This window comes from Lasiosphaeria miniovina (assembly GCF_030549165.1).
Source record: "Lasiosphaeria miniovina strain SMH2392-1A chromosome Unknown B0T26scaffold_8, whole genome shotgun sequence".
NCBI classification, from domain to species: Eukaryota; Fungi; Ascomycota; class Sordariomycetes; order Sordariales; family Lasiosphaeriaceae; genus Lasiosphaeria; species Lasiosphaeria miniovina.
Window position 1 is genome coordinate 3,325,296 of NW_026848227.1, and position 25,116 is coordinate 3,350,411.

General features: G+C 52.3%; 9 protein-coding genes and 1 non-coding gene across 10 annotated transcripts; 6 read left to right on the forward strand and 4 right to left on the reverse strand.

The window, feature by feature from the left end:
• Positions 1 to 731: 731 nt before the first annotated feature.
• B0T26DRAFT_744529 (MFS drug transporter) lies at positions 732 to 2,609 on the forward strand (the record flags this gene model as incomplete). The annotated part of the gene is made up of 4 exons (XM_060444424.1): positions 732 to 1,192; positions 1,300 to 1,325; positions 1,408 to 2,342; positions 2,436 to 2,609. 4 exons carry the CDS (start codon positions 732 to 734, stop codon positions 2,607 to 2,609), a joined length of 1,596 nt encoding a protein of 531 aa, XP_060290706.1.
• Positions 2,610 to 2,850: 241 nt separating this feature from the next.
• B0T26DRAFT_t251 lies at positions 2,851 to 2,923 on the forward strand. The gene has a single exon. It is a non-coding gene; the product is annotated as a tRNA-Thr (tRNA).
• Positions 2,924 to 3,199: 276 nt separating this feature from the next.
• On the reverse strand, positions 3,200 to 3,640 carry B0T26DRAFT_757343 (uncharacterized protein; the record flags this gene model as incomplete). The annotated part of the gene is made up of 1 exon (XM_060446236.1): positions 3,200 to 3,640. The coding sequence occupies one exon, from the start codon at positions 3,638 to 3,640 to the stop codon at positions 3,200 to 3,202; it is 441 nt and encodes a 146-aa protein (XP_060290707.1).
• A 1,138-nt stretch (positions 3,641 to 4,778) lies between these two features.
• B0T26DRAFT_516312 (SNF2 family N-terminal domain-containing protein) lies at positions 4,779 to 8,820 on the reverse strand. The gene is made up of 2 exons (XM_060435446.1): positions 5,124 to 8,820; positions 4,779 to 5,041 (listed from the first exon to the last, which is right to left on the reverse strand). The coding sequence occupies exons 1-2, from the start codon at positions 8,555 to 8,557 to the stop codon at positions 4,963 to 4,965; spliced, it is 3,513 nt and encodes a 1,170-aa protein (XP_060290708.1). The 5' UTR covers positions 8,558 to 8,820; the 3' UTR covers positions 4,779 to 4,962.
• Positions 8,821 to 8,919: 99 nt separating this feature from the next.
• On the forward strand, positions 8,920 to 10,412 carry B0T26DRAFT_516378 (Squalene/phytoene synthase). The gene is made up of 3 exons (XM_060435447.1): positions 8,920 to 9,219; positions 9,280 to 9,946; positions 10,007 to 10,412. The coding sequence occupies exons 1-3, from the start codon at positions 9,092 to 9,094 to the stop codon at positions 10,247 to 10,249; spliced, it is 1,038 nt and encodes a 345-aa protein (XP_060290709.1). The 5' UTR covers positions 8,920 to 9,091; the 3' UTR covers positions 10,250 to 10,412.
• A 4,048-nt stretch (positions 10,413 to 14,460) lies between these two features.
• B0T26DRAFT_744533 (uncharacterized protein) lies at positions 14,461 to 16,134 on the forward strand (the record flags this gene model as incomplete). Its single annotated transcript, XM_060444425.1, has 3 exons — positions 14,461 to 15,076; positions 15,170 to 16,081; positions 16,115 to 16,134. 3 exons carry the CDS (start codon positions 14,461 to 14,463, stop codon positions 16,132 to 16,134), a joined length of 1,548 nt encoding a protein of 515 aa, XP_060290710.1.
• Positions 16,135 to 16,806: 672 nt separating this feature from the next.
• On the forward strand, positions 16,807 to 19,294 carry B0T26DRAFT_516498 (P-loop containing nucleoside triphosphate hydrolase protein). The gene is made up of 3 exons (XM_060435448.1): positions 16,807 to 16,870; positions 17,152 to 18,841; positions 18,910 to 19,294. Exons 2-3 carry the CDS (start codon positions 17,242 to 17,244, stop codon positions 19,263 to 19,265), a joined length of 1,956 nt encoding a protein of 651 aa, XP_060290711.1. The 5' UTR covers positions 16,807 to 16,870; positions 17,152 to 17,241; the 3' UTR covers positions 19,266 to 19,294.
• A 952-nt stretch (positions 19,295 to 20,246) lies between these two features.
• B0T26DRAFT_744535 (uncharacterized protein) lies at positions 20,247 to 20,727 on the reverse strand (the record flags this gene model as incomplete). The annotated part of the gene is made up of 3 exons (XM_060444426.1): positions 20,247 to 20,327; positions 20,419 to 20,508; positions 20,605 to 20,727. The coding sequence occupies 3 exons, from the start codon at positions 20,725 to 20,727 to the stop codon at positions 20,247 to 20,249; spliced, it is 294 nt and encodes a 97-aa protein (XP_060290712.1).
• Positions 20,728 to 21,114: 387 nt separating this feature from the next.
• On the forward strand, positions 21,115 to 23,511 carry B0T26DRAFT_876725 (mitochondrial ATPase expression-domain-containing protein; the record flags this gene model as incomplete). Its single annotated transcript, XM_060448112.1, has 2 exons — positions 21,115 to 23,374; positions 23,431 to 23,511. Exons 1-2 carry the CDS (start codon positions 21,320 to 21,322, stop codon positions 23,509 to 23,511), a joined length of 2,136 nt encoding a protein of 711 aa, XP_060290713.1. The 5' UTR covers positions 21,115 to 21,319.
• A 359-nt stretch (positions 23,512 to 23,870) lies between these two features.
• On the reverse strand, positions 23,871 to 24,854 carry B0T26DRAFT_659214 (putative deacetylase LmbE-like domain-containing protein; the record flags this gene model as incomplete). The annotated part of the gene is made up of 2 exons (XM_060438931.1): positions 23,871 to 24,514; positions 24,632 to 24,854. The coding sequence occupies 2 exons, from the start codon at positions 24,852 to 24,854 to the stop codon at positions 23,871 to 23,873; spliced, it is 867 nt and encodes a 288-aa protein (XP_060290714.1).
• Positions 24,855 to 25,116: the final 262 nt, after the last annotated feature.

Here is a 25,116-nt window from a genome sequence, read left to right on the forward strand (position 1 = left end):
GCTGGGTACTGGCCTGCTGACCAGGGTAATAATTAACGAAGGTAAGTAAACAGTCAACAGTAGTTAACTACTTATTGCTTTAATAACGGCTGTGCAATTAATTGTTTATAATGTGAACTTGAGATTACCTAAGAGGTGTGCTCGTTCCTAGATGTCTCGGTTCCTGCTAAGCCCGGACTCCGGTGCTCTGATTGGTCAGAAGCGGAGGACCGGGGAGCGTCGTTTGATAAATTGGCCAACACAGTGATGTGAGCAGAACTCGAATTCATTCTCCTTGGACCTACTGGGAAAGATGCCCGCAACTAATTGTTTATCTATGACACTGGAGGCATGATCTGGTGAGAAAAGACCCAGGAGGTATGCTTATATAATTAATTGGCAGACTGCCTAGTCGAAAGCCAGGAAGCCGTTCCCTTCCGGTATTATCTCTTTATTATTATCACGAAACAGCCCGAGATCAACATCCTGCCTCCGGGAAAAGCCTACCCACCTAGGCACCTCACTAACTAGTCGACGGTCCGCATTGATTCGTCATGGGAACCTCTCATGGAGCATCGGAAATTGCTCTAGGCCTTTCGGATCCCGTGCAAATCAACCAAGAGACCAAGGCAGCAGTAGTGCTCGCAGATCCCCTCGAGGCTAGCCAGGGAGAAGGAGCCGTCGAAGTGGACGGTACTCCCGGGGCAGGAGCGGGAGCGGGAACCACAAGGTACACGTACACGCGTCTCCAGATGGCCGTCATCATGGCGTCGCTCTGCGCAAGCGTCTTTGTGGCAGCGCTCGACATCACCATCATCGCAACAGCCACGGCCACCATCGCCGGCGACCTGGCCAGCCCCTCAGGGTACCAATGGATCGGGAGCGCCTTCATCCTGACCAACACGGCAAGCACGCCCTCGTGGGGCGGCCTCTCCGACATCTGGGGCCGCCGGCCTATCCTGCTCGCCGCCGTCGCCATCTTCTTCGCCGGCAGTCTCATCTGTGCCCTTAGCTCCTCGTTCGCTACCGTCATTGCTGGCCGTGCTGTCCAGGGCCTCGGCGCCGCCGGGCTCACCACCTTGGTCAACATCTGCGTGAGCGACCTGTTCTCGCTCCGAGACCGCGGCCTGTACCTTGGTCTCACCAACTTTGTCTGGGCCCTGGCCGGCGCGGTAGGCCCTGTCTTGGGTGGCGTCTTTGCACAGCAGCTGAAGTGAGTAATTATTACCGGGCAGTGCAGTCGTGACCCTCCGTCGTCCTTCCCCTTCGCTTTCCATGGTCTAGGTATTTCTCTCTGACACCTGCTTGGCTACATTCTAGCTGGAGATGGTGCTTTTGGATCAATCGTACGTGTTATTCTCATATATCCCCCCCATCCCCCTCTCTCATATCTAGACTAACAACCCTACTTTGCTGACAATTCACCAGTCCCCATCTCCGGAATCGTCTTCATTCTTCTGTTCTTCACGCTTCGGCTGAAGAGTCCCAAGCGGCCAGTTCGCGATGGACTCCGGGCCATCGACTGGACGGGAAGTCTCCTCATCATCGGGAGCACTGCCATGTTTCTCGTGGGATTAGACTTTGGCGGCGTTGCGTATCCCTGGGGCTCGGCCGTTGTGGTCTGTTTGATTGTTTTTGGAGTATTGGTGGGCGTGCTGTTCGTCCTCAACGAGTGGAAGGTGGCAGTTCAACCCGTCGTGCCTCTCCGCCTTTTTCGTCGGCCCTCCAATGTGGCGGCTTATACCATGTGTTTCTGCCACGGTTTTGTATTCCTGGGTGCCGCATTCTACCTCCCCCTCTATTTCCAGGCCGTCTTGGGTGTTGGCCCGCTGTTGTCGGGTGTTCATCTCATTCCTTTCATCGTCTCGATCAGTCTCTCGGGGGCGTCCACAGGCCTGTTCATCCAGCGGACCGGCAAGTACATGGTTCTTGTCTACATTGGTATCACGCTGACTGCTCTGGGAACTGGCTTGTTTCTTCTTCTCGAGGCTACAACCAACTGGCCTCGGATCATTATCCCCCAGCTGGTAGCTGGCATCGGGGTGGGCATGCTCTTTGAGCCGCCTCTTCTCGCTGTCCAGGCCATCTCTGAGCCTCGCGACATTGCCACAGCAACGTCGACATTTGGCTTTATTCGCTCACTCTCCTCGGCTATTTCCATAATAGTGGGTGGCGTTACCTTTCAGAACCGGATGGCTGACGAGGCCAGGGATCTGATTTCTGCTCTTGGGGCGGATGCCTTGGGTCTTTTGGGGGGGGGAGAGGCCGCCACGCACGTTGAAGCTGTTAGCTCTCTCCCGCCTGACCAGCGGGCCATTGCAAGAGAAGCCCTGACAAGAGCTTTGCGGACGGTGTGGATTTTGGTAGGCTACGCTCCCCGAAGTTTGATCTACACGGTCCTTTTATTGCCCCTTTCTAACTTCCGGTTGATACTGATTCTTCCAACTGCGTCTCAGTATACCAGCTTTGCGGTTGCGAGTCTCGTTGCCGGTCTCTTTCTTCGGCCATACACACTAGGCAAGGACATAGGTACCGCTATCGGGCCTTTGGGCGTGGAAACAGGTGATGAGGATGTTGACAGGAGCAGGCCGAGTTCATCGCGAACAGCAGATGACAGGCAGGTTGTCTAGTCAGGGACAACATAGAGCTGAGAACAACATCCCAATCTGTGGATAATCATATTTTTCTTGTTTTCCTCGTTCCGCCTATTCGTGTAGCTTATTAGGTAATTAATTAGGTCTAAGTATCTAATAATCATTTATTAAAATTTATACGTTTCTTCCTAAAGTTGCATAACCATCCTTCGTTGGGTATAGTTGCCTTATGGCGTAGGATCTACAGGTCTTCAGCCTAGGTCTATAGCACTCAAAGACCCGCATGGCTAAATGGCCACGGCTTCCCACTCGTAATGGGGAGATTCTAGGTTCAATTCTGAGTGTGGGCATCCAAATGATGTGCGTTGGGAGACTTGATAGACTTCACTTTCTACTCCGGTGCCTATAGGACCACCTCCATATTCTTGATTCTGGGTTGGTAATTAGGGCGTGTAATTGGTAATAAAAGGGAATATAGTGCTTGACAGTAGGCTGGGATAAAACTATAAAATTAATTACATTTGGATGGAAGAGCAAGAATAGAGGTTGCCTGAACACCATGGCACAGGTGTAATGGGTAACTGTGTTGAATCTGAAGGCACCGAGTCCTCCGAGCTCCACCAAAACTAAATAACAGTCCACGATACCTTAGCCCTGCCGACACCGAGATCGCCGACAACATCCTTAAAGACCTTCTCACTGACGTCGAGCGCGCCCTCGTCGCATGAGGGGCACTTGTCACGGATGACGGCCGTGACTTCCTTTCCGTTGTCTCCCTTGATAGAGATCTTGCGGTTGCACATGTTTGTGCTGGGCCCCTCTCCCATGAGAGCCGCCGACACGGCCACAATATTTTGAACGCTTCCCTGCCCGCTGTCATCGTGTCCACAGGCGCCCACGCCGACCTCATAATAGGTCATGTCTCCGTGATACTGCGCTTTGTCGTCCCGGGCGTTGATGTTTGTGGCAAGGTGGAATTTGAACTCTGCCGGCGCATGTTTCAGCGCACGAGGACAGGCAAGAGCGCCGACGAAGAAGGCGACGAGGGGGATGCTGGCTGTCTTCATTTTGGCGATTGAAGATGGAATTAATACTGAAATGATGACTGAAACGAGCGGTTATCCCCCTCAAAAGTTGGCTGTTTGAGATGCGTTTGGCGTATAACGAGAGAACCGTAAACGAGTGGCTGAAATGAGTGACTGGTTGAAAAGAGTGTGGTTGGTTGGTTCGAGAACTGCAGAACGGGTAGGATCAAACGTACGAGTAGCTGTGACTGGGAGCGGTTTATATGACCTAGAACTGGAGCTCATGGTGTTTGGACGAGTTAACATTTACAGGCTAGACTAAACTAGCAACACAAACCGTCGTCTTGACGGCCTGTGTCATCTCCGAGGACTTTAGGAATCATGTGGAAATGTCCATCCACCACTGACTCGTCTAGTCTCGTGCAATATCACCGTAGACTCCAGACTTTCATTGACCACTGCGCCAACCAGCCCATCTACCGAACCATCGAACTTTACCTCTAGGACCCTGGCAAAGACGAAGGGCTGCAGGAAACCAAATAATCCTCAATATGGCCCGTTTACAACTAATCAGATTTGATATTGAGGCTCCGATACCGCCTCTTTGTTTACATTCCCCGGACGGGAGGGGGAGGGACTCGTTTACCACACGAGCACATCGAACCCCTCATAAACCTGTTAGAGAAGGGAGTTGTTCACAGAATAAATCACCTTGCCAAGGCCACACCTGGGCCACTGGACTCAAGTCCCTGGATATGATGACCTTACCCGAGCGTGGTGAGATATGATGAACGTAGCGGAATCACAACCCCACATGGCCCTGCTGTTAGGTTCCTCACCGAGCCAACCTGTACTAATAATTAATATAGAAACTACTCCGTAGCTCCATATTCGCCCTCTTTTCGGGCAGCGTTCAAGTATCACCATGCGCGATCAAGACAGATCCGGCTTCAGTCTAGTTATAAAGACAGGTACGAGCGGCGCACCAATTTAAGACGATCTATGCGCGTTACGGGTACAAACACGGCGACACCAAGGTCTCGTAGATGAGAACCCTAGGAGATACGGCACCAAAATTACCAGGCTAGTCTGGCAACAAAGGGCTAGCACCTAAGCGGAAGATGGCTAGGCTTGGGCCGATCTGTTTACTCACAAGACCAGGTGAACGGGGGGCAGCGGCATTGGCCGGTTGGCCGGTTGGCTGGTGGCAATGATCTGAATGGTTACTGCAAGACCTACAGTCGAACAACTTGGAAGTGACCTGGGCTACTGACATGCTGGTGGCCCGCCCAGCAAACAACACACTGCCCATTGCCATACAAGCTCAACAACGATACATGTATCATATGCATGGCTTGTCTGGCTTAGCTAAGTAGATCTCTAATATCCTCAATCCTCTGCAACTTCTTCTCTTCGTCTGACATCATGCCGAGAGACGTTGCACTAGTAGAAAGTGTTAGCCAAATCACTACCCAATACAGTCGCGAAGGAAGAAATTCTAGGTATAGAGCAGAATAATACTCACATGAACTTCTTCCTGTCTTGTATCTTTAGCATTCTCTCCTCGACACTGTCCTTTACGATAAAGCGATACACCTTCACTTCGTCTTCTTGGCCCATCCGGTGGACGCGATCGATAGCCTGTGCCTCGATCGCAAAGCTCCACCATGGATCCATCATGAACACTCTCTTTGCACTGGTTAGGTTTAGCCCAACGCCGCCGGCCTTGAGGCTGATTAACAGGATGGTGAACTTCTTGGACTCTCTGAACTCGTTGAGCACCGCTGCGCGCGCTTTCTGGGCCATTGACCCATCCAGCCGCAAGAAATGCATCTTTGCCCGAGCCAGTGCAGGCTCAATAAGCGAAAGGAAAGAGGTGAACTGGCTGAAAACGACAGACTTCATCGTCGGGCTTTCTCTTCGCAGGTCGCGCAGGCGCTCAATGAGAGAAACAACCTTTGCTGAAGAATCACTGGTCCCGAGACGTTGAAGACTGATGCGAATCTCCTTCCCAAGACAGCCCCTATGCTTGTCGTCGTCGTCGTCGTCATGACGCACGACTTGAAACAAATCGCGGGAGTTGATGACCTCCCGGCAGTTGAAACACCGGGGAACGTTGTGATGGTCTGTCTCGTGCTTGATGTAGTGGAGAAGGCAATTTTTGCAGGCCGAATGCCAGCAGCCTGTGACAGTCTGATCGATCATAGGCTCCTCGGCACAAATGGGGCATTCGTTGACGGCCTCGTCCCGAATTTGCCCCAAGACATGCGCACCAAAAGCATTCGAATCAGCTATATCATCTGTCGTAGCCGTGAAACGCTCGATTAGGGAAGAGAGGTCCATATCATCCGCAAACCCAGCAGCAGCGTCAGCAGCGGCATTGGCTACTTCTTCATCGGCCACAACCTCCTGGTTTCGGACAAGAATGGGATGACAACACGACTGGCGGAGACGGAGAATCTGGGCAAAAATGCTTGTGAATGCCTTCATGACTGTGCCGGCTTCGACGTTGGCATTGAAAGTTCGTTTTGCCCGGGTAAATATGTAATCGTAGACCGCACGTTCCGTCTCAGAGAGCTCGATGTTGACTATCTCAATACGCTTGGGCGGGAGCGCCACCAAAGGCTGTCCGTCCGGGGTCTTCATATCCTTGGTTCTTCTCATAACAAGCGGTTCCAGGACGGTTTGAACGACGTCTAAAGCCCGCATGAAATCTTTGGACTCAAACGGCACTGTGATGAAAGTTCTCCAGAAAGAAAAGTTATTCCAGGGCTCGACTCTCAAGAACCGGACGAGACTGAAGAGATCCTCAAGCTTGTTTACGATCGGCGTTCCTGTCAACACCCATCGGTGTTTTGCGGCAATCTCGTAGCAAGCCCTTGCCGTCTTTGACTGCCGGTTTTTGATGCTGTGTGCCTCGTCAAGAATGACGCGGAAGAAATTCAGCGCAAAGATTCCACGGCTTCCGCCCCTGTCACGGTTTTTCGAGGCTATCTGGCTGAATTCCGAGAGCACAGTACCATAACTCGTGATTATCAGGTCGGGAGCGTTCGCAGCATTGGCTTCACAGCATGACGTCAGCAAATCGGCATTCTTGTCACTTCCATAGTAGACCATGGACTTGAGAGTGCCTTCTTTTGACGCGTTCTCTGTCTCACTCTGCCATTGCGCTAGAAGAGACATAGGAGCGACGACGAGGGTCGTGCAAGGAGCGTCTGAGACGCCAACGCTTGAAGAAACCGACGGGAGGCGTGGAAGATTGTTGACCGATCCGACCGAGGAACTAGATTCTTTAGCCCGAATAGCCGCTTGTGATCTGTGAGAGTGGACCAAACTGAGCATTTGAATGGTTTTCCCCAAACCCATTTCATCCGCTAAAACTCCTCCAAGACAGTGCTGCTCTTGACGGGGAAAGTCTAACGACAAATCGCCAGAATAGGGGTTGACGTAGAAGGTTGGGTGATGTGCCACTTGTGAAAGCTCCTTGTCATTATAATCTTTGGTTGGCCAGGCGTACTCCTCCCACAATGGGTGCATAGACAATTCCCGGTCTTCGTTCCGCTCGTCTTTTTCCTTGGCCAGCATCCAGTGCAACGATTGCTTCTGATACCGACGCAATGTCATAGCAAACGTTTCAGCAGGCTCGGCTTCAGGTGTGTTGAAGTCGAACGACTGGGCCTTCTTGTAAAGAGAATCCAATTGGTCTTGCTCGAGCTCCTCGCCGTCTTCGTCCTCGTCCTCGTGCGGGGAAGACTCGGGATTGTCTTTTTCTGAAGACTTCGTTTTTTCCCTCGCCTTGTTTTCGGCCAACTCGGCCGCCGTGAGAAGCCCTTGCCGCTGGTCCTTTGCTGCTGCCGCGTTCCCACGCGAAGGAACGAGACCAATTTCCTGGAACAGTCTGACGAGAGCCACCTGTCTCAGCCGGAGCTCTTTTTCTTCCGATGTCTCGGTTTCCTGAAAAAGACCGGTCGTTCTGTTGTCGGCAGTTTGTAATTTTCGACCAAAAAAAGCCGATCTTAATAGCGAGACTTTGAGCTGTAGGAAGACGGTGTCGTTGGTCCGCAGTCTCTCGGGGGCATAGACGCATGTGCCCTCAAACTTGCATATTCGTTGGTCCATCAGTGTCGATACCCAGTTGGCAGTATCTTTGGCCAGGCGCCCAAGTTCTTGGCCGGTGGCGTCAGTAAAGCGAACGATCACATCAACCCTCCTCGCCGCCGAGCTCATGCGTGGCGTTGACTGCGCGCCCCCCAGTTTGGCTTGCCCTTTGGTAGCGGGGGCTTTCGGAGGCTGTATTTTCTGGCGCTCAATCTTGATAACATCGCCGTGCTTCAACAGATTATGCCCGCTCCGTGTCGCCCACCCCTCAACTCCAAACGCGCCTATGTATCGTGACTCGGGGACTGGGCGAAAAGAATCGTGCGGCCGTATAGTCAGATTACCTTGTTGGCGTGATACTGCGATTGAAGCTGATAGGCGGTTCGGCGTTGGAAGAGTTGGAAATTTTCTCTTTATCTTCCATGTTCCGTCGAGGTACATGTTGACAGCTCTTTCAATGTCATTCCCACAGGTCTCGACAAGAATTTCCAAAACATCAGCTCCGATTTTTTCACCAACAAAGCTTTCAAACGTTGTTTGATCAAATGGCGTTGACGTCGAGGCGGATTCTGAGAGTGCGCTCACGGCGGTTTGCGGAGAGGCTAGTCGGTTCAAGGAACTGGCAACATCTTGCTCGGAAAGGGGCGCCCTGGCAACAGGCAATGCGCTGGGAGAAGAGGCAGCAATGGCTCGACCTGGTTGATCATGTCGGTCAACTGCGTTCTCGAAGAATCTCGCTCTCGGGACAGTCGGCGACGAGAAGCTTAGAGGGACTAGCAGTGACGTATGGATCTCTTCGTCTGCATCTGAAAAGAAACGCCGCCTCTTGGAGGGAGGTTCTTGTGATCCGGCGTTCGCCATGAAATTCGAGTGTCTGTCAGTCAAGGATATATATTACTCCTTCGGACCCGAATTAAGGCTGCGGGATGGCAGAGGGAGGCTATATTCTTTGACCTGTGCAGTTGAAGTGTTTCATTGTCGGAGACTCGCTAGTTTTGGCTGTAGACTGATGACCGCGAATTTTGGCGTCAAGCTATTAACGGAACGCGTTGAAACGTGCATTATCTCAGCCGTCTAGGCATCTTTAGCGCTCGGGCATCTCTGACCCACAGGCTTGTGGGAACAGAACATCGCCAGGCCGAGGCGGGTTGCTGGGGAGAGGACCCCCTAAAGAGCTTCCCGCTCCACTGTAAATAAGGCAAGCTTTACGATACCGGTTTCCGTAACCACCTTGAAGCTCCCCGCCCTTTTGAGCTTCCCCCTGCTACTCTAAGATCGCCTTCCTTGTTCTTTTATCCCACCGTGCCAATGCCGACCGAATGTTTTGCGGCGTTCCGATAATGTATTTTCTACGAAGATGAGGTTGTTGCTTTAAGAGGTCCATTTTTCTCCCACATGTATTCCAATCGGGCGGCCGCTCATGTCCTGAAGAGGGCAACCCGCGGGGCGCGAGAAATTCGCCGCGGGATTGTTACCGACGCAGATGTCGAGCAGGCCCGGAAGTATTGCCTGAACCAGCTCAAGTTCGTACTCAATGCGCATGCTCCCAGACAAGGCTCTTTCTTACATGCTATTCTCTACAGGCATGGCGATTATGAGGCGTACTTGACCCGCCAGTTCGTTCCGCGATCTGCGCGAGACGCCTACGATGCGCTACGAACACTCAATCTCGAACTTGCTCGATTGCCCGAGACCGTCTCTAGCCCGACCATTGGCCAATTTCGCATACAGTTTTGGCGCGATACGGTGCAGAAGATCTTTGCCGGCAACCCTCCTAGAGAGCCAATCTCAATCCTGTTGCACAGCGCCGTCTCAAGCCTCACGTCCAGGGTGGGAAAAAGCGGTGCAAACTCATTGAAGTTTTGGCTGCTGCGCTTGATCAATACACGAGAAAAGCATATGGAAAACAAGCCTTTTACAGATTTGGCTGCCTTGGAGGATTACGCCGAGAATACGTACGCCACCTTGATGTACACGACGCTTGGTACTATTCCTTTGCGGTCTGTACATTTGGACCATCTGGCGAGCCACATTGGCAAGGCATGCGGTATTATTGCCACGTTACGGGGAATACCTGTTCTTGCGGCACCTTCACGACCCGTCCAAGGTCCGGCCGGCGCCAGCGTTGGCAACACGCGGAACCCAGCCCTTTTGCTCCCACTGGATGTTATGGCTGAGGCAGGCCTGAAGGAAGAGGATGTTTTTCGTAGGGGCCCAGATGCGGAATTTCTGCAGGACGCCATCTTCAAGGTAGCTACTCGTGCCAACGATCATCTGATCACTGCCAGGGAAATGCTCAAGAACTTGCAGTCCGGGGCTGGGCCTGGGCACGACTATGAACATGAAGGCGATACGGACCACATATACTCCCCAGACGATCCGGAGAGCACGAGTACTGATATTAGACGAGGGTTTGGCGTGTTACTAGAGGCGATCCCTGCCGCGGACTATTTACAACGTCTAGAGAGCTCTAACTTTGATCCATTTAAGGTCCGGGGCACCTGGAAGCTTCCTTGGAGATTGTGGCAGGGGCTAAGACGCCAGCAAATTTGATTTCCTGGTTATATATTTGGCTGTGCCCTGTAAATATACCCCATTGGGATAGAGAGGAACTCGGGGTGTACTCAAAAATAGCCGTACTGTTGTTTGCTTGCATATATCTGTAATACGAGGAATTAAACCTGGATGTCACATTGGTTCCTGTGATTAGGTTTAACCTACAACAAATACATTAAAGTAGGGGACTCCAACGATAACGCTCTTTACCAAGTAGTCTTCCCCTCTGCCCTTCCTCACGCCCCTTTCTATGTTTATCTATTTACTTTTTTAGTTTCCTACCAAGCTTTGCCTACAAAGAACAACCACGGTGATGCCGTGTACCATTTCTATACTCAACAAATCTTCATTTTCACTACTGTGCTAGGGTGTGGCCCATAGTGAAAACTATCTCAAGTGTGAGTTAGGGCGTCTATCGATATGTAATATGATATTTCCGGGGGCCGGGCACGGACACTGGCTCCTGAGAAAGGTAACAAAATTTCATATGGCCCGAGTGCGGCAAATCCGACGAGTGCCGAGTTAGTTTTACGTAGTGTACTTTACACGTGTAGAAAAAGCCCTCCACTTGGCCTCCACCCCAAGCGGAGGGGTGTTTTTTTTCTGTTTCCGTCTTCCAAGATGACCGACAAACCAGAAGCAAATAATCAGAGCCCATAGAGCCGCCTCTAGCCGCCGGCCCTTCGACTTGGAAGCTAATATACTAACAAATCCACAAACGGAGCAAGGCTCTGTTTCCGCGCTTGGATAGACATTGTGTATCAAACCCCACTTCTTTCCGTTCGCGCCCAATACAGAACCTGTTCCCTTGATATCTGGGTCGGGGATGGTGCGGATCAACGCTACGCGTTCATGGGGCGGGAAGGCGAACAGGGGCACCCTAGCGACGACACAGAAAAAGTGTCTACTAGGTCCGGTATCCACTACGCGGGTTGGCTCTAGATGTAGTCTTCCAACGGAAACAGCCATATGCGCCTCGATACAATATTCAAGATCTCTCACGGTGATCCACAGCTTCCGTTTACAATACGATAAGGTAAGTATGTACTTGAGTGCACAATACTTATTTATTTATAAATATATGAAACTGCAGACTGACTCCTCGAGTCAAGGGCACTTGCAATGGGACCCGCTGCTTACAGCCAAAGAAAAGAGCAAGTGGAGTTTTTATGGCACCCAGAGCTCAGCCGTGGGCGGACCTAGGCTTCACGGACAGATCTACCTCGGACCCTAGCGTCTTTTACTTTTTTTTTTCTTTTCGGGGGCTTCCACACGGGTAGTTTTATGGCGAATCGGCCAGCTCCGACGCGGGCCAAGGGATACATATCGGAGAGTCGATCCGCGGAGAGCAGAAGTGGAAACATGACAACCCCGACTCTGGTCTAATGTTTGTCTTTGTCACAGTCGCTATTGACGGGTGAGATCCGGCACCAGTGGATTACAGTGTCCGGGGAATAGCTGCTGAGTGAGCCGGCATGTGCAGCTTCAACTGCAGCCTGCAACGTCACTGACTTTCTTTTCCCGTGCTCTGGTTGAGCTATATGATTTGTCTCGTACAAATAGAAGCCTTCGATCAAATCAGACGTCCGTGTTTCGGGGCCGCGTGCTTGTTGGGATGCCGCTTGCTTGGCTGGCAGCGTCTGGCGATTATGTAACGAAATGCTAACAACAACCAACACGAAGAGGGCACGCACATGAGGCTCTAGCTGAAGAACGTTGCATCACACTCTGTCAAAATCTGCTTCTCCGAGGCGTCTCTCGTACTTACCGACGAAGACGGTACTGTAGTTCATTGAGGCCTAAGGTGTATAGGTATTGATCAGATGGGCCGTAGTAACGTAAATTACATGTCCTCCATACCCACATCGTTTCTTTGGAAAGGCGTCCTACTCAGTACAGTACCTCCTACCTCCTGGTACCATCGGATTAGGCCACGATTTTAGGTTACTACCTGGCTACACTTTTCCGTGGCGCTCAAAGTCGTTGCGGGGAAGGCCAAGCATGGTCCTGAATGGCGACAGCCTATGTCCAAATCGCGGCATTGGTTCATCTGTTTGTCGGATCAACTGGTGCCGTCTTAACAAAGGCTGACAGATGAAAATCTCCGCCGACACCTAGCTAATGCCATAGAGCAAGAGTGTTTCTAATTAATCCTTTAATTATTCCCACGCGAACCCAATGGGGGGTTGCAGGCTGAATGGAGAGTCGTGTCTTTGGAGAGCTTGTTTGTGAAATTGGGGAAGCCAAACTGGATGCTCGACAAAGTCGTAGCCACCATAATTCTGGGACCCGATCAGCTCACCTCACCAGCCTGGCCTGCCGACCTTCCTACGTGTGTAGGTATGTACCATGGCGTGCCGGCGACTAGCCTCGCTTAATAGCTTGCTCCCGAAAAGTTGCTGGATTGTTGGATCAAGACCTGTGTGGAGAAAAGCCCACAGCGCACAACCTCGTCAGCCCTCTACAAATTTTCAAGGCGGGGCTGCAAGTTTCTGTGGACAGCTGACTGGCGGAAAAGATGGAGACGGCACTGAACCTGAACTCTTTCAAGCCCCCATGTGACCTGACCGTCGTGTGCCCAGCACGTTATTGAGAGGCACTTAAGCCGGACGGGTTTATTTCGAAAATCTTTGGTACCTATGAGATCTTAGACGACGCCTTTGATATCTTGCAAAGTCAGCCGTTAAAAAATATTTAGGGATTCAACATCCTGTAGAAGCCCACTCATCCCATACCACGTGGTGTTGTAACCAAGATGTCTAGACGTACATCGAATGTAGGTACCTATTTCGTAGGTATGGTGAGGATGCACGCCCCACCTCTGTACATACTGCACACTCGCAGATGTATCTCTTAGGTGATCATATCGGCCTCGAATCCCCCATCAGCTTGCCTCTATTTTAGTTCAATCAGAATACCAAACATTTGGTTGCGGGAAACCTGAGTGCGTACCCTGAGTCGGGGAGTTATTGGGCGTATTTCTCTTCACCTCGGGCATCAAGACTAGGTCAGTAAGTCGATGGTTCACCGCATGCTGCGCAGTAATCCACTGAGTAAGCGCTGACTGCCGTAAGTCTCCATGCTACGCCCGAGGGTTTATTATTCTTGTCTTGGTGCCGTCACTATTCTTGCCAGTCTGATTGAACATCGGGGCCAGGGCTAAGAACTCGACGGCTGGGCCAGTACTGTATGTATTATGCAGTCCCAAGTAGCGGGGCACCGCACCTCGTCTACGGCTTCCAAAATGGAGGCCCGAACGCCCACCTTGGCCTATGTTGCTGCAACTGGTCAACCCTGCTGGTCTAATAAGGAAGAGTGGTATCGGTTCACAGCGTGTACTGGACAATACATACACAGCAGCATATGCCCGGTCAGAGCAGAACGGACAAGACGTACCGGGGTGTTTGCTTTGTGGGTCAGGGGTGGCCTCCTCCACCATGACACATAATTACCTGATGGAAAACATCCAAGTACTTTGACAGGCCGGGTTCCCTGCTTGCGCCAGACTGATGGCTGCCAACCGCAAAAGCTCGTAATCCGTATAGAGAATACATTAAGTCGCCGGGAGCCTCTTGGATTTTTTGTTGTCCTCCCTTTGTGCTGTTGTTTGGTCTCTGGACTTTGACTGGGATCTCTCCCTCTCTGAACGCACCTCTTCCGGGATATCATCAACCAAGAAGCAGCTCCCAACCCACCTTACCTTAAATTACGGAGTAAGAAGTCCAGCTAGCGGAATTCACGGCAAAAACATCCGCCACCGATTACCTTCACGAAGAGGAAGCTCAGTTTCTACCACAACCGAGACAACATCAGGCGTCGCGGGGGGGGGAAAGGAAAAAGAGAAAAAAAGAGACTTCGATCGTTGGGGTCGCCGAAACGCACGTCATTGCCTTGGGTCTGGTTGGCAATCCTGGGACACAGCTGTGCGCAGAAACGACCTTGAATCTGCCGCCCATCTGCCAAGAAATCCGCCCCATCTCAGGCCTTGCCGAATCCCCAGATCTTGTGACGACAGGTGGCGCGCATCTGCTTGGGTCTAGTGGCATCAGCCGACACTTCTTGGCTCTTCGACAGGGTGCTGCATTCTATTGACCTCATCCGACGCCGGCCGTTTTACTTGCACCCTCACCTGCAGCCGCCCGGCAATACGCCGCCCGCCCCGCTAATTGGGTAGGGGTGTGAGTACAAAGTACATACCTCTGGGCAAGATGCCGCACCGCGTTGTGAACTTCTTCCGGTCATCAAGCCAATCCCTCGAGAACCAAGTGTCCATTCTCGCCAAAAAGAAGGCTGCAAGCACTGCCAGGAGGCGAGACTCACCCAGCAGAGACGGCAGAGAGTCCCGTACCCGAGAGCAGGTGTTTTCATATGCATCGTCCCTGGACGACGACACAGACGACTCGCATGCCCCTCCATATACCCCGCGTCTGACCATGGGCGAGTCCCGGTCGAGCAGTTTCTCTTCGGACTCGCAGAAGGATCGCGACAACGCCCACCACCATAGAATCTCGTTTCCGGTGATGCACTTTGGGCGCACTGGAAAGGAAAGCCATGCAACGGCGCAAGTATCACTAGATTGGAAGCTCGAGTCTCCTCCAATCGTTATGTATGGCGACGCAGAGACCAGTACCGGCGCACTTGTCTCGGGCCAGCTGTTTCTCAATGTCAAAGAGGCGGGGCTCGAGATCGAGTCGTTCAATGCCACGTTAAATATCCACATAACGCAAAAGAAGCCCTTCGTGCACCATTGTCACGAGTGCACCAACCAGTACACCGATCTGAAAACATGGAACTTTCTCCCTCAGCCATTGACAATGACCAAAGGTAGGCCTACCACAACTTCTCCATTCCATATCTGAGAGAAGTTCGCCTCATTTGCCGGCTTGGAAAGATTGGCTGACAAGTGCTTTCTTACAGGCGAGCACTCGTTCCCATTTTCTGTTCTCCTGGATGGCCATCTACCTTCCACCATGGATGGTCCGCTAGTGTCGATTGCCTATGAGATCAAAGCCGAAGCCATCCCTAGGAGCAACGGCACATGCCTGACCCCCGTCCGCCTTGAAAAGGTGCTCGAGGTGAAGCGCAGTTTAGCGACGTCTGAGACGCCACACCATTCGGTTCGCGTTTTCCCGCCGACAAACATAAAGGCCAGCGCCCACTTTCCCCATGTGATCCACCCAATCGGGAGTTCCACGCTCTCTCTCCGCCTGGACGGTATCGCAAAGCATAACGCAAAGGTCAACACCATGGAGTACTGGAAATTAAAGAAGCTCACGTGGCGACTGGAAGAGACGGTTAAGACGGTCGCACCGGCTTGTGGTCGACATACCCCCAAGCCGGTCGAAAGTGCAGATCAGCAAGACGACGAACAGAAAAAGGGTGTTGTTCGAACCGACACCCGAGCAATTGGTGAAAAGACTCTCTTCTCGGGCTGGAAGAGTAACTACTTGAGCCCTACCGACAGCATGGTTGAAGTTGAGCTCGAGTACAACTTGGCCAAACATGCTAAATCGGCGTGTGATACTAAGAGCCGTGACGGTACCGAGGTGACGCACCAGCTCATGGTTGAAATGGTAGTCTCACAGGAGTGGGCCCCTGTCAACAAGCCGGCCCTCGTGACCCACACTGGCGTGGGCCGAATACTCCGGATGCACTTCGCTACCGTCCTCACGCAGCGTGCAGGCATTGGTATCAGCTGGGACAATGAAGCGCCCCCGATCTATCAGGACGTACCTCCAAGCCCACCTGCATACAGCCGAGCCACATTTCTGGACGGAGATAATATAATCCCCGAGACTATGGAGTCTCTCGACGGCGTCGTTGGTGATGGTGCACATAATCGACCAATGGACACCGGCATAGCGAGTTCTGAAGGGAGTTGAGCTTGAACCATGACTTGGGTCGCAACACAAAAAGCAGTCGCCTTGGGATGGAAAACGCGGAATCCGGACTGCGTTCTCGCCTCCGCTCTGCCGCTGCTTAACTGCGCAGCGAGACTTGTTCCGAAGAGAACACCGAAGAGGTCACGGCGGGCGCATGGGTACTGGCGGAGAAGCCGAAACTTTGCAACGCGGCCTTGCACGCTCGTCTGCACCATGGCCATAACGATGCATATTATGCTGGATCGGATTATTCGTTGAGTTGGATTGTATTATACCCTGGCTTGCAATCTGAGTGTTTGCTGAGCTTTGCTGCACTTGTGGGCGTTAGGAATTTTTTTTTTTGGAAATGGGGAAAAGTTAAAGAGGAAAAGTCATTTTTACTTTATTTGTCATCGCCAAAGCATAGAATGGAGCTTCATCTGGTGGCGTTTGGTCGGGCAGTTCTGAGAAAATGGTACAAACCAACATTTATTCAATACTTACTTTACCTACCTAAGTAGCTCGGAATCCGTAACTATTTAATGTCTAACACTAGAGTAAAGTGCAGACAAATTTGAACGCCTGTAACTTAATGGGCAGAACCTTTGACTCCTTCGGCTCTTGAAGCAGTTCCTACCTGATGGGAGAAATGGCTTGAGTCTTCTTTTTTCAGGTTTTCGATGGAATACAACGAGGTCAGCCATTGTGCCAAAAGGCCTCTAGCTTAGCTGCCCCCCTGTCAACGTGGGGCCGCGGGGTAGGTCCATTTTGTTATCGATAAGCCCTGTTGCTCTTGGGACTAGGGACTTGACGTTAGAGGTTACTCACTTTGGGGCGGAGTGGTCGATGACTCTACAGAGCTTCGTTCGACTCAGCCGGCGAGCCAGACCTTAGGTGAGGTGTATAAGAGAAGCATCGATACATTACTTTACTGCCATCATAACCCGACATTCTCTCTCTTCTCTCTCCTCTTTCATCTTGTTCAACACAATCACATGCTAGTATCAATCTGACGCACCGCTCCATTGTCCCTCCCAGCATAACCCGGCCTAATGATTCCGAGGATACGGATGTGTTGACGATCTTGCACCTACAATCGGTTATCACGTAACAGATTCCCACCACACCATGGCTAGCAAACCTGCCAAGCAGTTACCGCACGAGAAGCGGAAAGGGGAGGCTGCTTTGAGCGACTTCGCCGAATACGTCGAGAAGCAGCAGGCTCTCCGTTTCCCAAGCTCCAAGGCCGTGGTTGGCGTGTCGGCCACGGCGGCGTCAACAACGGCAACCGGGAAGACACTGCCGGCTGAAGTCGACCACCATGAGGAGCTGGATGATATTCTCGACAGCCTCAATCTTTCCGACCCGGCCCCAAACGTGAGGTTACGAGATCTTCTATTGTCTATCGGCAATGATGACGACTCCCTACAGAAGCTTGCCGACGTCGTTCATGAACGGCTCATCGAGGGCCATTCCGAGACTGTCTTTGATATCGGCTTTGAGAACAATGGCGACAGCATGCGACTCTCCATCGAAGAGTGGAATACCGCCTACAAGAGGCTAACAGAAGCCGCGAGGACGCTGCGTGCTGATTGCCAGATATTGCTAACTAAGAACACGGGTGGCGAGCTCGACGGGATGGCAACCAAGGACCAGGAATGCAGCGGGAAGATCATGATTCGCCAGGCCCCAGCTACGGTGGAGCAAGTAATCGAGACGAGGATAGCCGTGGTTGGCAACGTCGACGCCGGAAAGAGCTCCATGCTAGGGGTGCTTGTCAAGGGAGACCTGGACGACGGGCGAGGCAAGGCGCGTGTTAACCTCTTCAGACACAAGCACGAGATCGACACTGGCCGTACCTCGTCTGTGGGCATGGAAATTATGGGGTTTGATACCAGGGGCCAGGTTGTCGTCTCTGACACCCCGGGTCGCAAGCTTTCGTGGGAGGAGATTGGCAAGCGCAGCGCCAAAGTGATCACATTTACCGACCTTGCTGGCCATGAGCGCTACCTACGGACTACCGTGTTCGGCCTCCTATCTAGCAGCCCTAATTACTGCCTGCTCATGGTGGCAGCGAACAACGGACTTATTGGCATGAGCAAGGAGCACCTTGGCATTGCTCTTGCCCTGAATGTTCCGGTTATGGTTGTCATCACCAAAATCGACATTTGTCCACCGCAGATCTTGGAGCAAACCATCACCCAGATTACGCGGATCTTGAAGAGTCCAGGGGCAAGAAAGATCCCCATATTCATCAAAACCCATGAGGAGTGCATCAACACGGCGACACAATTTGTCAGCCAGCGCATCTGCCCTATCTTCCAGGTTTCCAATGTCACTGGCGAGAATCTGGATCTCGTCAGGGCCTTCCTTAACATCCTCCCACACCACGGCCGCTATGACGCGGACGCTCCATTCGAGTTCCATGTCAACGACACTTTCAGTGTACCCCATGTTGGGACTGTGGTCTCGGGGATAGTAAAGTCCGGAGTCATCCACGCTGGAGATGATGTCCAGATTGGGCCCGACTCTCTTGGACGGTTCACACAAACATCGATAAGGTCTATCGAAAGGAAACGAATCGGTGTTCCTGCCGCATCTGCCGGCCAGTCTGCCTCGTTTGCCCTGAGGAAAGTCAGAAGGAAAGACGTCCGCAAAGGAATGGTAGTCCTATCCAAGTCTCCGGATGGCGCCTCTCCAAAGGTTTATCGCGACTTCGTTGCCGAAGGTGTGCTTTGCCCAAAGTCCTCTTCTAAAGCCCCCTGAGGTTCTGTCACCATTTGCTAACCAGATCAGTGCTCATCCTCTCACACGCAACGACGATCAAGACAAAGTATCAAGCCATGTTGCATGTCGGGCCGGTATCTCAGACATGCGCCATAATTGATGTGGACCGCCCTTTCATTCGAACCGGGGACCGGGCTACCGTTGCTTTCCGATTTGTTCAGCGACCCGAGTATTTGGCTCCTGGTGACCGACTCCTCTTTAGAGAGGGTAGGACAAAAGGCCTCGGTATCGTCAAAAGCGTTGGTTACGACCCATCCAATCCGCTGATGCCAAAGCAGCCGGAAGATGAGCCGGGACCAATCAGCTCCTTGGCCCAAGAAGACAAAGTCGAAAGAGCAGTCCCCGAACTGAAAGGGGGAGTATAACAGTGCATAAAAAAGTGAAGGGCCTTTCAAGAGTATGGTTAACTGCTTATTTGGGTTCTAGCTTTGGGCGTTCACGGGTGTTGCATATGGAAACAAATCAAGCGCGAATGCTCTTAAATATGGCCGTATGGTTTTTTGCATTGCACCTTTTAACGGCAGTAACGACAGCGCAGGAATTCGTGTTTTTGAGAACGGTAGGGTGGGTATTACTTGGGCTGCTAGTGCCACAAATAATCTAGAGACGGAGTAATAGGGTCTTGAATCAATTGTAATTTCCGTTGCCATTTGGCACACAAAATGACAGCGAAAGCCTTTTCCTTCCGTGCAGATGCTGCACCCTTAGAGATGTTATTTTCGCAAGATGCATTAGCTCATAACCAGAGCAGTGACAGATGTGACAGATGGTATTCTGGTGCAACATCTTGTAATGCCCGAGAGAACAGAACTCGGGAGGTCCCAGGCGTCATGCCCACGATTGCTCGTTCTTGTCTACGGGTTATATAGCGGGTTATGTCGGCATTGGCTGCGCCCTCACACCATCGCCACGTTCCCTTGATAGTAGATTTATGTGGACTAGATACAGTGGCCATGGCAACGCGCCCAACATTTTGGACTATACGAATACTCTATATCAGTCCCTTTGTAGAGTCCTGTCATATATCATGATCCAACCATGATTGGGAGTTTGGCCACGCCGAAGGGATCAAAGAATTGGAATAAACGCAGGTAATAGGAAGAGCCCGACGGAAACTCTATTGGGCAGAACGTAAAAGTTCTGGACTCCGGTATGTTGGTTCAAGGGCGCGGCGGCCCTGTTATTTGGTAACGAAGACGGAAACAGCCTGCTGTATCTCAGCTGCTAACCAAGAGATAAAAGGCAAAAATCCCCATACATTCATTTGCCCAGACTATCTTTGAGACGGGTGTCAGGCCGGGGAACGGCTCGACCAAAATGAGACGGCCTCAATAGCCTCAGTATTGTCAATAGGCTCGTGACTGTGGCGAGATGAGCACGACGCTATCGCCCCTCACAAACAGCATTTCGGATTTCCTGCTGACGGTCTACCGGGTAGTCAGTCAGTAAAGCCCGAGATCCCCGAGCCCGCCGCCACAGTCATGATGTGACGGGATGGAGTAGCGGATGTCTGCTTGCCTTGATTTCGTCATCGTCATCCTCTTCATCGACGACATAGATGGTCTCTTCAACCTCGCCCAGGACCAGATTGCAATGGCTGTCGTAAGCCTGAAGCGATAGATGTATGTGTCAGTCAAAAGCTGCGGGGCAGGGAGGTTACTGTGCATGCATGTCGATAGGGAAATGTAGGTAGAGATGACGCACATGAAGGCGGCCTTTCAGCTCGCGATCGCCTCTGAGCTTTACGCAGACAACCTCATCGAGCAGCAACCTCACAAGGTCGAGGGGTTCTGACACCGGATTACCCTCATCTCCCGCTTCGGCCATGGCGAATGAGAAATTCGCGTCACGCAAAATTTTGGTGGCCTTTAGTTTCTGTTGCAGCGTGAACGTCGGGCGAAGATGATGGGCGGGTCCTTAAGGTGCTGTCCTTGTTTCATGAATTGGTTGTCCAACTGAAATGTGCCGAGAATGCACGAGCCACCACCACCTCTTTGCATATGGATTTTTTTAGGCAGCTCCTGTCAACTGGAGTACGGATACAGCGAGTGGCTCACTGGCATTACATTTCGTCCTGGCCTTGTAGCTTAGGTAAGCCTTCTGACTCCGGAGAATCGAAATTACCGTTCTCCGTACTCCACAAATGCTCCTCGCCCAATGGACAAGGCGGGGTAAATACAGAGGTATGGATACAGAACGATTTCCGCCCCTGCAGCTGGCCGGGGTTCTGTCTGGCCGTCCGTCCATCGTCTTAACAGCTCCCCAAGCTCGAAACACTTTCCCCAGATTTCCCCAGCCCTTCCTTCGACTCCACCCCTCTCATCCCGCCAGCCAAGTGCCAGATCAAAGCTCTGGAGCTCCCACCCATGGCTAGTAGGACTGCACGCCTGAATAATGATACGATTTTCGAAAACTGCCAATGAACGCCCTCTACTTGTCAGCCGACTTCTGCGGCTGGCGAGTTGGTCGACCCAGGGTTCCTCGACTTGCGCTGCCCAGTTTCCGCAAGCCTCGTGTGCATAGTGGCCTCAACTCCACTAGCTATCGCTGGTTGAACAGCCGAGCGACCGATCCCCCTGATGCGCCCGCCGTGACGGCGACAAACTTCAATAGCGAGAATTCAGGCGCTTGGCAGCCAGAAACTCGGAACTATGAGCTCAGTCATGCAGAATGGAAATTCCTCCGCCGCATTTTCGTCCCTCCGACACGAGAGCCCCCTCCGAAGGTGCCGTCCAGATATTCGTCGAGCTACAAACTATTTGCTCCCCGAACCAGCATAAGCGAGGTACCGGATCCAAACTTTGATCCTACGGGATCAGATCTCGTGTTTGCCAAATCGTTCAAAGATCCGTTGGAAAGGTCCGAATATTTGCGGGAACTTCTCGCGGAGCGGGGTGAAAGAGAGAAAACTACACTTGCAAGGCTTCCTCCGACTGCCTTCTCCGAGCTTCTACGGTCCCTCGACCCCTTGACGCTTGCTGCAGAGCTTGACCCGACTGTAGGCATTAATGTGAATCCTGGCGTGGCCCTGTCAACTAGTCTTGGGTCTTATTTCGACATCTTCGGTGTGCGGACGGGGAATGTCCTCCTCTTGGAGCGCGTGTTCGCTGCAGTGCAACTGAGAATCTTGGCAAAACGGCCTATAATTCTTTCCGACTTCAAAGTACTCTTTAGGTGTGCTGGGGCAGCCTCCGATCCGATGATCGTTCACAACATCTTCCTCTTGATGAAGCAAGCTGGCGAGTTGAAATTGCGAGAATCGGGGCTCGTGGATGAATACATCAAGTCCCGTTATCTCACCGAGCACTCATATAACCAGTATGACCTTGCAAGGTCGCGTGTTCGCGCCATTGACCTTCACAACACCAAATTACTCTATGGACGAAACCAAACATATCGACTCAGGGCGGCTACGCAACTGGCCTTATCGCCAAACCATCGTTTTGGCCAGACCCGGCATTCGTACATTAAAGTGGAGTCTCTCAGAAGGGTTACGAGATTGCGAGAGGACGCCCTTAACCTCTTTAGAAAAATGATATACCACCACAATACTATGGACGAGCGCGTTTGCTGTGCCCTAATGGTTGCCTTGGGAACGACAGGATCGCTTACGCTTCTGGAAGGTGTGATCCTGAAAAGGTTTTTTGGAATAAAGGTCATCAGAGTTCGGGAGTCCGGTATTTCCAAAAGCGAACGGAGGCACAACAAAAACACCAGGACCGCGGATGTCATCATAGAGGGGGATGAAAGAAAGCACACACCACCCGGTTCAATCACCGACCCAACGAAGCGACTCCTGGACGCCGTTGTGAGCAGCTACTGTCGCAATGGCGAAATCGTTGTTGCGTTGAAGTTGGTTGATTTCTTGGCGCTCCGTTATAACATTCGCATACCTGATCAAACTTGGTTCGATATACTCCAATGGACCTACTTGTACACAACAAACCCCGCTAGATCCGAATGGATAGAGGCTGGGTTTCCAGGAAGGGCAACGACACACGAATCGGTGCAACTGGTTTGGGACACTATGACAACGGAGTATAAGATTCAGCCCGGATTTCTTCAGTACACCATTCTGATCAAGTCCCTTATAAGGCGAAACCGCATCGTTGAAGCGATGGAATATATGCTGGAGCTCGAGCCGTATTATAAGCGTATCGAAGAAGAGGCCGAGCGTGCCTACTACAACCAGACGCTGGTTTTGGGTCTCGGTCTCGATCTGCACGAGGCAAGGCAAGCTTGGCCCAAGGCCCAGGTGCGCAAAGAAGCTACATGGCATGCCTTCCACTCCATGTGTGCCATTTTGATGGATAAGATCTCGGAAATTGAAGTAGACGAAGAATTGGCGACGCGGACGATACCTCAGTTCATTGGCATCTTCCGGAACATGTTCCGCAACGTCGTCAAGTACAAAATTCCTGGGGGGGTGGTAGAGCTGTACAAGATCCGGACGATCCACAGACCCGGCACATGGGTGGAGGTTGAGAGAGAGGCGCCATCCATTGGCACCGTTGACTTACAGCCTCTCAGGAAGACGCCACCTGCTCTTTGGGGTATTCCTATCAAGTCTCGTATCACTCTCATGAAGAGAAGGAATGTGGTATCGGTTAGAAGGTTTATCCGGAGCGGACCACGGATTGGGACCTTCCTGAGGCGTGATCGACGGGCAGCCGGAAAACTAACGGCGTCACGGCGACAGTATCTATTAACATGACATAGGCAGGCCATCATCGTTGAGCCTTGAGCCCTGAGGCGCGGCACGTAGGCGTTACTTTTGGTGTATACATTACCTTATTATTGCGATGATATTGTGGCCGAAGGCATTGGGACGTGAATCCCGCCTTCCGTTCCACACAAGGTCATATATGTCAAGTTTTCTCCAGGGCCAGAGCCTTTGGGAATAGCTGCTGTACTCAAAAAAATATTGCGCGATCCACCAGTGATTAAATGGTATACAGGCCCGGTATGTGTCACCGGCCCTTGATCTTCTCCAGCTTCAAATTATTTACGTACATGTACCTGCTTAAGATGATCCATCCATATCGAAACCATACCATCTGACTCTTATGTGCCGTGGTCATGGCTTTCCATGCCGTACGGATGCTGCCTCGGCCGGCGAGCCCCGTGAGAAAGACGAGTCCGCCAGGATGCTTCTTGTCTTTCATCTGGGTACCAGTTGCCCAGCTCACCAAGGTCGCCCCCACATCCAAAAATCCGGCGTATTTGCGTACCAGGGGCACCGTGGCCAGAGTGTACAGGTCCACGGGCGGCGCCCAGCCAGCCTTGCCGGCCACTAGCGCGGCTACAAAGGCCTTGGCGCCATGGTAGAGCGAGATGTGGTTCGGATGTCCCGAGACGCCGCCGGCGTCAAAGGTAATTAGAACATCGATCGAGGCCGTCGGTGCTGTGCCTGAGTCGCGCGAACGACTCAGCTGCGGCGCGAAGGCGGCACACAAGAGGGACGAGATGGCGGTCGCGTCCCACGTCGCCGTCATGCTGTCGGGGAACTCTGGTTTCTCGACCACGAAGACGTCGTCGGCTTTGCGCAGGCCGAGTGTGAGCCCGGATTTAGCCAGCTCCCGCTTCCGCGTCTCGCCGAGGCCGTCGGCATCTCCTGATGAATTATCAAGTAACTGTCAGTAGGAGTCCATTTTCAGGCAGGAGTGTCTTTGCCGAGCGCATTTCTCCCAAAAAGCAGGAACCCGAAACTGAGGGGGGCATTTGCGCATACCGCTGCTCAGGCACAGGATCTTGACGTGGTTGCCGGTTTCTGGGCGCGCGAGCGCCAGCACCGTTGGGGCGAAGAACATGGCCTCGTCGTCGGGATGCGCAATCAGGAGGCAGATGCGCTTGTTCTGTAGCGTCGGGAAGCGCGTCGCCACGACCGACACCGTGTAAAGGTAGAGCGTCGGAATCACGACGGCGACAACGCCCAAGGCAAGCAGCCAGTCCATCATGGTTGTGTCGCCCGTCCCCGTCAACCCAAAACCGGGTAGGCTTGGTAGCCAGCCGAGTACAACAAAAGCCAGATATCCAAAGCCGGAAGAAGTCGTCAGTGGTCGTCGGTCAATTGATTAACGAGGTGGCTCCTCCCCCGACCAGCACCCGATGTTGGCAGGGACGTGGCGGGCAGGACAGCGGGAGGGAGGAGCGCAAGATCGGCGGTTTTCTTTGGATCGCGGGCGCAACCTGGAAAAGGGCCCAAAAAATAAAATA

Bases quoted from the DNA above. Each gene is read 5' to 3' on its own strand.
- B0T26DRAFT_516498 (XM_060435448.1), top strand. From the start codon at position 17,242: ATGGCTAGCAAACCTGCCAAGCAGTTACCGCACGAGAAGCGGAAAGGG. The intron at 18,842-18,909 runs GTGTGCTTTGCC...TAACCAGATCAG, and splicing joins TCGCGACTTCGTTGCCGAAG to TGCTCATCCTCTCACACGCA.
- B0T26DRAFT_516378 (XM_060435447.1), top strand. From the start codon at position 9,092: ATGTATTCCAATCGGGCGGCCGCTCATGTCCTGAAGAGGGCAACCCGC. The intron at 9,220-9,279 runs GTTCGTACTCAA...TATTCTCTACAG, and splicing joins TATTGCCTGAACCAGCTCAA to GCATGGCGATTATGAGGCGT. The intron at 9,947-10,006 runs GTAGCTACTCGT...AAGAACTTGCAG, and splicing joins TGCAGGACGCCATCTTCAAG to TCCGGGGCTGGGCCTGGGCA.
- B0T26DRAFT_516312 (XM_060435446.1), bottom strand. From the start codon at position 8,557: ATGGCGAACGCCGGATCACAAGAACCTCCCTCCAAGAGGCGGCGTTTC. The intron at 5,042-5,123 runs GTGAGTATTATT...ACTTTCTACTAG, and splicing joins CAAGACAGGAAGAAGTTCAT to TGCAACGTCTCTCGGCATGA.